Source organism: Pelmatolapia mariae, linkage group LG2 (assembly GCF_036321145.2).
Source record: "Pelmatolapia mariae isolate MD_Pm_ZW linkage group LG2, Pm_UMD_F_2, whole genome shotgun sequence".
Lineage (NCBI taxonomy): Eukaryota > Metazoa > Chordata > Actinopteri > Cichliformes > Cichlidae > Pelmatolapia > Pelmatolapia mariae.
The window spans coordinates 22,896,039-22,905,250 of record NC_086228.1 but is presented as its reverse complement, the minus strand read 5'-3'; the positions used below and the strand labels follow the sequence as shown (position 1 = coordinate 22,905,250).

The following is a 9,212-nucleotide window of genomic DNA, read 5'->3' as shown; positions in this document are numbered from 1 at the left end:
TTTGTTGGTGTCCTAGAAATTGAAAACCATAGTGGTGCACACTAACCTAGAACATGATAAGCATCAGGGGTTTTACTGGTGATGAATCTTGGTGTTTTTACACCTGTTAAAGTAACCATCATTACATTAAGGAAATTCAATTTTTAGGACTTATTCCCGAAGGTGTTTCCTTATGACCACTTAAAATATTTTGAAAATATACCTCATGGTGGGATAATGTAGCTCATACACGTATAACCTTGGCACCTTCATCCTTAAACCACTAAACCTGTGGTTCATTAGTTTGGATGTTTCAGTGTAATGTGTGCGTGTCCTTTAAATGTAACTCATTCCTGATGTGAGGTTGATGCAAGAAAAACTGAGAAGAGTATAAATGTTTCAGATTAAATATCAGTTTCATTTCACAATCTATTTACATCAATAAATACAACATTTTACTAATCAATACAAAAACAAAAATAACTAAAAAAATATCTGGTGTAATAAATTATGTCTCTCAAATCCAAACTAATCCACGAAGATGTTTGAGCCAGCCAATTCAAAAGTGTTTTTGTAGATAAATCCACGAGATCCCATTCTTCAGTTTTTTTCTATGCATGTGTCCATGTATGAGTCTTATAGTTTGTATATCCCAAAGCTTGTTGCGCCTTCTTCATAGTCCACCAGTGAGAGGTCTTGTACCCAGAGACTCAGTTGGTTTCCTTTCTCCAGTAGGATCAGATCTCCCTGAGCGGCTGTGCACATGTGAGGATTCTTTGTGCTCTCCAGGTAGCAGTAGGCCTTCATTACATCCTCTATAGTTTTATCTGCCTCGTTCTTCCTCAGCTTGACCATGCTGACTAGTGGGATCGTAGAATCGCCCTTGGAGAAGGTCACTCTGGAGTAGACGTAGTAAAAACCAGTCTCTGGAATAGTGAGCCAAATCTGTTCATAATAGTTGATGCCTCTAAGAACAGAGTGCGTCGTGTCCCACTGAAGACAACCCGCTGGAGAGACAAAGAAGTTTAAGTAAACACTCATTAATAGATTTTTGATAACTTGTTACTGTATTTTTTTTATTTAAAAGAAAAAAATGTGTAATATTCTTACATGATTTCTTTCCTTCAGTTCGCTTAACTGCCATGCGTGCTAAGGCTTTATAGAAGGTGTCCTGTTTGTCCATTTCCTGCTTTTGAGATGAGGGCAATCCATCTTAAAAAAAGGAGAGAACAATTTTTTAAAGAAATTAATGCCATTACATCTTTTTATTTTCTATTTAATATATAAAATGTATTGATTGAACTGAATATACCTCTATCTTCAGCTGAGAAATGTTTTTCCTGTAGTGAAGAAAAAAGTAGAACATAAGAAATGGGCAAAAGAACTTACTGAAGGGAAGTTTTCATAAGCACACCTCGCCAGCATTTCCTATCTTTTAAATGCAGTCAAATTAGCCAGTTAAAATTATACACAGCAAAAAAAAAATGTGTGAACCAAAAGATCTAATCAATTCTGCATACTTAACTTCCCTGTTTTAAAATAAAGCTGAATTATTTTAGTATATAGTCATGTTAAAATGTAATAAGAAGAAAATAGAATTTTGAGTTTAACTGTTAATTTTGGTTTTGTTTAAGCTGTCAGTTTTATACAATGGGTCCAAAGTGAATGAGAAAAAAATGATTTACCATATGTTCATGGTAGTACAGGTAGAAGAATCCTGCAAGTGAAAGAAATAAATGCAGCACCACTACGCCAACCAAGAACCGGACGAGAACCTTGTTGTGGCCCTGCGATGGAAGTGAAGCTGGGATGAGGACTGGCTGGGACCTGCTGCGTGGAGGCACCGGTGGTGGAGCCAGGCTGGTCTGGTAAGTGTTGATCATGATAGAGCAGAGCGGTGACAGCTGCAGAGGCCTGACGTCCGTGACATCCCATGCGCTTTTGAACTGCTCCTCTCTCAAGCATCTGAGTTTATGTCTGACTACTTCCTGGAAGGTCTCAGTTCTTTGACATGCAGATGTCTTTGCAATGTCACTTGGTGAATACATGTGGTGTGCATGTTGGTTTAAAAAACCCTCACTGCATTTTCCTTTGTGTCAGCTATAGCATGTCTATAATGCTGCACATTGTAATGTGATTGTTATGTGAACTTGTGCACTTAGCTGATACTACTTTCACTTTTTTGGCCCACAAAACCAAATCCCCATAAACTGTTTCAATTTTGTATATAAGCTGTTATAACATTAAAAGGTATTTTAAAGTACTTGATATCACATGGCACACACACATAGTCACACATACACAGAGACACAAAGATCTATATTAAGAGTTCAGTAGTATTTTCACACCATTTATTTTCACATCTTTCTCACAGACTATATCTGGAAATTATCTGGTCAGCCTAAATGTCAGAAGCAGACAAATGTAACACTATATCTAGAGCATTATATATACTGAGCTATTCCTTCTAAACACTAGTGCTATTGTTCACTGGAGTAAAGATTAAAGTTAGCTGTGTAACCACAGGATCATCACGGTTAATTTTGGTTAATTTTTAACTTCAACCTAACTTTAATTCATGTTGACGAACTGAATGCACAGACCAAACTCAAACTTAAACTCAAGTTTAATCTGTTGAGAGTTTACTGGCTACAGTTCACACCATGGCGTGTCCATTTAGATATACAACACTGTTAACGACCGCAGGATATGTGAAATGTGCTTAGTTGTGGTAGCGGATTTGTCTGGAATGAGACCTACCATTGACTTTTTTTTTTTTTTTTTTTAGCCCACACATGTTGGTTAAGCTAAAGTGAAAACTGTTTAATGTGGGGTTCATACAGTTGCTTACAGAGTTACAGAGACAGTGCAGCATGTCCCTGTGTAAGTTGCTATTAGACAGTGAATGTTTCATCTCCAAAACAAGTGGCTGAAAATATACAATAAGTGATCGTGATAAGTGATTGGGATTAAAAGCCTAATATGAGTTAAAGTTACCCAGGGACTTTTATCACAGTTTTATACACACTAATTATTTTCCATTTTGGACTCATGTAAATGTGAATAATATCAGGGGGAGGTTAAATTTGCCAGTGTGCGCAGTACAAGTGTTTCTTGATAAAAGCTGGATCTTTATTTCATAAAAAGACTGCAATTTAAAAAAAAATCTTAAAATAATAATAATAATATACAGTAATATACCATCTACAAAGTGTTACAATTATTTTTATGCAGCTGTCTAAACAAGAAATGTGTTCAATGTTTTAGAAATCCTTTACAATGGCCCATTGCCTCCTCTAGTGGTTCAAAAATATTTTTAACTTTAAAATTATGTCAATACAGAGTTTTCACATGTTTTTTGTGTGTCAAAGGTCCGGAGGAAAAACTGAAGAAAATTGGAATATGATTTTATTTTGTGTAAAATTTTAAAGCCATTCATTCACTCATGCACTTATAAACACTGCTACCAGGTTAGACCTCCTTTTACTTTCAGAAGTGCTTCAGTTATTTGAGGCGCAGCCTGCTCAGCTGGTGGTAAGGGTCCCGAATTATGCCAAGAAAATATCTCCCACATCACTATTTCACCAGCACAGGATTGATCCATGTGTTTGCTGTTTTTGCCAAATTATGACTCCGTCATCTGAATGTCGCAGCAGAAATCAAGACTCATCAGACCAGATGACAAGATTTTTCCAATCTTCAGTTGTACAGTTCTGTAGCCTTAGTTTCCTCTTCTTAGATGACAGCAGTGGCACCTTGTGTGATCTTCTACTGCTGAAGTCAATCTGCTGTAAAGTCCAATGTGCTGTGCATTTACAGATGCTCTTCTACTTTCTTTTGTTGTAATGATGGTTGTTTGAGTTACTGGTACCTTCCTATCACCTTAAAGCAGTCTGACCATTCTCCTCTGACTTCTAATATCAACAAGGTATTTTAATACTCTGTCAGTCATTTGAAAACAACAACTTTTTTATGGAGTGTAGTGAACATAAACTATATGTCGGCTGCAGAGCACGGTGTTTCTGGGGCCACTGGGGATCTGGACTTGTGGGGAGCTGAGGGAGGCTTTCCTATGGACACGGAAATATTCTGACAACTGTGTCCTCGGAGTTCGGTGCTCTTCTCCTTGTACAATCTCAAGTTCTCCTTTGCACTTCATGAAGGCCAAAACACATCTATAAAACTGTGCAAAAGTATAGTGGAGAATGGAATAGAATGGTCATTCGCAATAAGTAGTGATTTGCAGATCAAAGGACATGTCGAGTGCTCAGTTTAACACTGGTAAATCTCCCTGGAAAGTTCAGTTCATTATATCTAGGATACATTTAACCACGGTTTACATTTAACCCTTGAAAACTAGACCCTAGAATGAAGCACTGTGTAAGTTCATGCAACATTGTCATATAATCAGTTTGACAAAGGATCGACCTACTTTACAACAAATGACACCCCTGTATTATCTATGTTATCTATTATGGGATAATCAGAATCATGGCATTGAAATAAAAAAGTAGTAACGAAAATGCTTTTCAATTAATGGTTCTGAATTTAATATCTTAAAAATATTCTGTTCAGGAGTCTCATTAGAAACACATATCATCTTGGGTGCTGCAGAAACTGAGCTGCAGTTAAAACTATTGTGTTCAACTCTGTCAGTGACACAATGCCACTCCATTTTTATGCACTTTAACAAACTGGTCTAGACAAGATACTTTTAGTATATTGTATGCAGTGATATTTGAAATACAGACATTTATCAGCAGTCCTATCAGTCTATCAGTTATATCCTCACTCTCACCTGTTTGTTGAAGAAAACATAGATAACAGGGTTGACAACAGTGCTGAACTTGGCCAGGATGGAAGGAATCACACTAGTGATGGGAGTCACCAGCTCCGACCCACCAAAGGTGGCCATCAGTGCCACAATGCCATAGGGCATCCAGCACAGCATGTAGCAGGACACCATAGAGAAAACCATCAGCGAAATGTGGTGTTCTCTGCGCTGAGCTGCCAGAAGATTGATCTTTCCCACCTGGAGATGTGAGAGAGAAGGAGAATAAGAGGTATAGATGTAAAGACACCAGAAAATTCATGTGTTTTGCTAGTGTCTCTAAGAATCTTAGGCTGGTTTCAGGTGCACTGATTACTAAAATCCACACTTCGCGCTGCAGCATGTAGCATTTAAAAATCTGTGTCTTTGGTGCCCTCGTGTGGTATTATGAAGAGTTGGCAGTACACAGGTGATTTCCTACTCAAGTGAAGAATAAATCTTCACTGAAAGTGTTTTTTTTTAATCCAAATATACGGTATAAAATAAACATTAATAACAAGTCAACAAGAACCTGTTACTTGAACCAGCTCCACTTCTTAAAAGCAGCGAAGTGAAGTTTAAAGCGCACAGCAAGTTAGTGAGCTGTAAGTGATGGTTGTATTGCTCACAAAAATTAAAATATACATTTTAAAGGATATTTCAGAAAAACAAAAGGAATACACTCAGAAAATAGTATGCATATGAAAAGATATCAAGGATACTTTGTTTCCAGTATATTGGTCAGACTTCAAGAGGATCAGTGAGGATCCCATGATTCCCATAATATTGTAATATAATATTAATTATATATGTTTGATTTGTGCAAAAATAGTATCAATTTAACCCTTAGTTATAGTCGAAGCCCAACAGATAGTTTTGGGAGATATTATAAATATATAAATTTATCATTTCTATGATTTTTAAATGTTTTAATATATTTTTTTATGAGGTGCTTTGACCACATTGTGCATGTTAACGTTGCATGTAACTTCCTTGTTGGCACGTGTGCGTAAAATGCCACAAACACTATAGTGGACAAAGCATAAATGAGTAAATAAATACATACATACAGCAAATGTTAGAGGAACCTGTTTGTGTTGTGTATGTCTGAAAGAGAAAAAAAAAGACTGAAATTTTGGAATATCGAATTGTTACATGGCCAAATATCAGTATAGGTATTAGTCTTAAAAATCCTAAATCAATCAGATTCTAGGTATAATGACAACCTGTTATGAATGACTGCTGGATCAGCAGAATATGTCCAATTTGTGATAATCAGAAGGGGCTAAAAACAGATGCCATGTTTTTAGATCTTGGTCAGAAGCAGTATGACCACATTACATGCCCAGATGTGTTTCATCACATTTGTTTTTGGTTTTTTTCCTAATGTGCTAGACGTGTCAAAAATGATCTCAGATAAATCATAAAGCAAGTGGTTACAGCAGCACCTCACCAGTCAGTATTGATTTCATTTATCTGTGCCCACCTCCATATGTAATTACCACTGTGATGCTTGTCATGGTGATTTATGAATAAATGAGCATGTCTGGCTTGTGAAAGAGGCCTCACAGAGAAGAAAATCTACCCCATCTGTCAAATTACTGCTTATTTCTCATACACTCAATTACACCTCTTGCTATATAGGATTAGATCATGGCCCTCACTGCTCTGTCTGAACAAACCTCCCTCATGTAATAACTGTGGTCACTTCTGCATGACTGACCTTCTATTCTCCGTTCTCTCTCCTAAATCGAGCTACCCGCTGATTATGATGGTGAAATGGTTTTCCCTACTGCCTGCCACAGTTTGATTTGTCTTTGTATCTCTGTGTGCTTCTTTTATCTTCTCCTTTCCCTTACCTCTCATGCAGTGGCAATAGATGATCATCTCACCCTGAGTTCTTCTTTGTCAATTTTGCTTGCTCATACTCAGAAGATTGTTGTTGTTTTTTCCTCTAATGCCGACACTATGACTCTGTTTACCTTGATATATAAGGAAACTATTGTTATGAACTTGGTCTCTGTATATAAAAAATTGAATTGAATTCCATTCCTTTGGGACTGAACTACAACATAAAATATGTTTATGCAACATGACTGCTCGCTCTTTAAATGGGATGCTGTTAGTTAAGAATATAGAAAAGACATAGGTTTGACCCACACTGACAGTGCTGATGCATATGGCGTTTCTCTTTCTGATGTGTTGGTTCAAGTTTTGAGAATCCAGGAGACGGTACCTCAGACAGATTGCCAACTCTCTAAAAATAGTTGATGGGTGGGCTCTGAGTTGATGCAGCTGAGCCCCAGTTCACTGCTACAGTGATCAAGTCTGCAAAGCCGCTTTCTGCTCAGACTCTTGGGTGCATCAAGCTTAAAAAACGGAAGTGCTTATATAATGACAGGTATCCAATAGCAACAAGTTGGTACCATGATCTACAAATACCTTTTAGAGCACTTGGTGATAGAAGCAGTACGAGCAAGGAGTGGGAAGAACCCAACACTAACAAGAAACTCTTAATTACCAGTTATTTATTTATATGTATCCATAACAAAGATGGTGATACGGTAAACTAAAAGCATGGGTCACTATAAACTGGAGTTGGTTTTACTGTCCTTAAGACAGTAAAGACAAAGACAGATTCAACCCAACACTTGCCCCATATACATGGTCCCTTCTTCTTTCTCCTCATTGATGAATTGCTAGCTTATCCAACTTGATTTTCCTTGGAATTACCTCGAAAACTCATGATCAAATTTTAATAGAACTCAGACAGCCTCTTCTTAACCTCTAAAATCCGATCTTATGTCACAAGAATTCCAGTATTCAAGATCTTAGTCCTTCAGGGTAGTTACTGTGAAAAATAGACAAAATGTGGTAGACATAAGCGAAAGCAGATTTCACACTCATGTAAATTTAGATGAATGTAATTTGAACTCTGTTCTGCCATCTGCTTTCAGATTCTTTATCTTACTATTATAAATGATCAAATTGTGATGAATATACAGATGACTTATGATTTACTTACACATAAATAAACAACTAAAAATGACATGGTAGCACTGTACGTGGTTGCATGGTTTTCTCTTTGTCTTGTGTGATCGTCCCAAAAGATGTGGTGAAACTCTGAACTCACCCTCCTAATGGCCATCAGGATTCTTCCATAAGAATATAGCATGAGCAGAAGGGGCAGCAGCAGACAGAAGATGAAGAGACACAACACATACGAGATGCTGGAGGGTGAGCGGAGGTGCCACTGGACGGAGCAAGTGGTACCAGGACCCTCTGGTCCATAGCTGCTCCAACCGAGGAGGGGAGGCAATGTCCAAAAGAGAGAGTAGAACCAAGAGCCTCCAACAAACAGCCAGGCCTTTCTGAAGTCTGAGACATCAGCCTGAGAGGAATGGAGAACGGTGGTGTAGCGCTCATACGATAGAAGAGACAAGGACACAAGGGACACAATCCCTGTTGAAGCAGGAGTGGAGAAATGTACTTTAGATTTAATGATCAGAGGCCACTTGCCCTTGCAGCAACTCAGGTTGGTTAAAGCTTTTATGATCCCTTCATAAAGCCACATTTTACATGTTGGGTACATGTTTTACAGGTTTGAAGTGCTTCTAATTTAAGTTTATTACATTTTTATGTTTCTAGAACAAATGACATCTTTTACTCTGCTATACTACTCTTCCACTACTTCTGAAAAGAGACACCGCGGTCATATTTATTTGAGTTTACAAGGGTAAACAGGGAAAAATAGTACTCCTCATGCAGTTACTCACCAAAGAGGGAATTGGCAAATCCATACCACTTACAGCCGTACTCTCCAATTAGCCACCTCCCGTGCAGGCTGGCAGCAAAACTGAACGGTGTCCCGAAAACGCACACGAGAATGTCACTTAGGCTGATGTTCAACAGAATGAGATTGATGGGCGTCCAGAGGGACCGAAACTTTGCGAAAATGAGCAGAGTGAGAAAGTTGCTGAGGATTCCTGCCACTAAAATAAAGCCGAGGCATACTGCCACCACCGTATGGCCGGTCCGGCTCAGCCCACCGGGGCTGTGGGGCACCGTGGAGCCCCAAAGCGCTTTGTCTGTATTGATGCTGGAGCTGGAGAGGGAGCTGTCGGTGGTACTGAAATTCCAGTCCTGTACGTACACGACCATGGCAGTGACACCGGAGATAAAGGCTGAAGAACAGCTGGACACACACAAGATAACGAAGTCCCGGTGGACCGCAGCTTTACGCGCAGTGGGAGCTGGTGTAACACAAGTATGAGAGTGTGAAGAGACCTAAGACTTGCAATTCTTGCACTACAATATATGCAACTACCACCATTCTCTCCCTCTGCCACACAGACTGTTTGTTGTTGTTTTCTTCTTTCTTTCTAAGAGTCTCCCTAGTTTAATATAATCAGCCCTTTTGGTT

At 38.5% G+C, this 9,212-nt stretch overlaps 2 protein-coding genes across 2 annotated transcripts; both read right to left on the bottom strand.

The window, feature by feature from the left end:
• Nucleotides 1-496: 496 nt before the first annotated feature.
• cd40lg (CD40 ligand) lies at nt 497-1,881 on the bottom strand. Its single transcript, XM_063486062.1, has 4 exons — nt 1,665-1,881; nt 1,292-1,319; nt 1,090-1,191; nt 497-986 (listed from the first exon to the last, which is right to left on the bottom strand). The coding sequence occupies exons 1-4, from the start codon at nt 1,860-1,862 to the stop codon at nt 616-618; spliced, it is 699 nt and encodes a 232-aa protein (XP_063342132.1). The 5' UTR covers nt 1,863-1,881; the 3' UTR covers nt 497-615.
• Nucleotides 1,882-3,949: 2,068 nt separating this feature from the next.
• On the bottom strand, nt 3,950-8,950 carry tmtops3a (teleost multiple tissue opsin 3a). Its single transcript, XM_063494947.1, has 4 exons — nt 8,566-8,950; nt 7,923-8,251; nt 4,778-5,011; nt 3,950-4,162 (listed from the first exon to the last, which is right to left on the bottom strand). Exons 1-4 carry the CDS (start codon nt 8,948-8,950, stop codon nt 3,950-3,952), a joined length of 1,161 nt encoding a protein of 386 aa, XP_063351017.1.
• Between the last annotated feature and the right edge of the window lie 262 nt (nt 8,951-9,212).

Coding starts and splice junctions, on each gene's coding strand:
- cd40lg (XM_063486062.1), bottom strand. CDS start 1,862: ATGATCAACACTTACCAGACCAGCCTGGCTCCACCACCGGTGCCTCCA. Junction 1,320..1,664: donor TGTACTACCATGAACATATG/GTAAATCATTTT, acceptor TCTTCACTACAG/GAAAAACATTTCTCAGCTGA. Junction 987..1,089: donor AACTGAAGGAAAGAAATCAT/GTAAGAATATTA, acceptor TTGTCTCTCCAG/CGGGTTGTCTTCAGTGGGAC.
- tmtops3a (XM_063494947.1), bottom strand. CDS start 8,950: ATGGTCGTGTACGTACAGGACTGGAATTTCAGTACCACCGACAGCTCC. Junction 8,252..8,565: donor ATTTGCCAATTCCCTCTTTG/GTGAGTAACTGC, acceptor CTGCTTCAACAG/GGATTGTGTCCCTTGTGTCC. Junction 4,163..4,777: donor ATGTTTTCTTCAACAAACAG/GTGAGAGTGAGG, acceptor ACTTTTGCACAG/TTTTATAGATGTGTTTTGGC.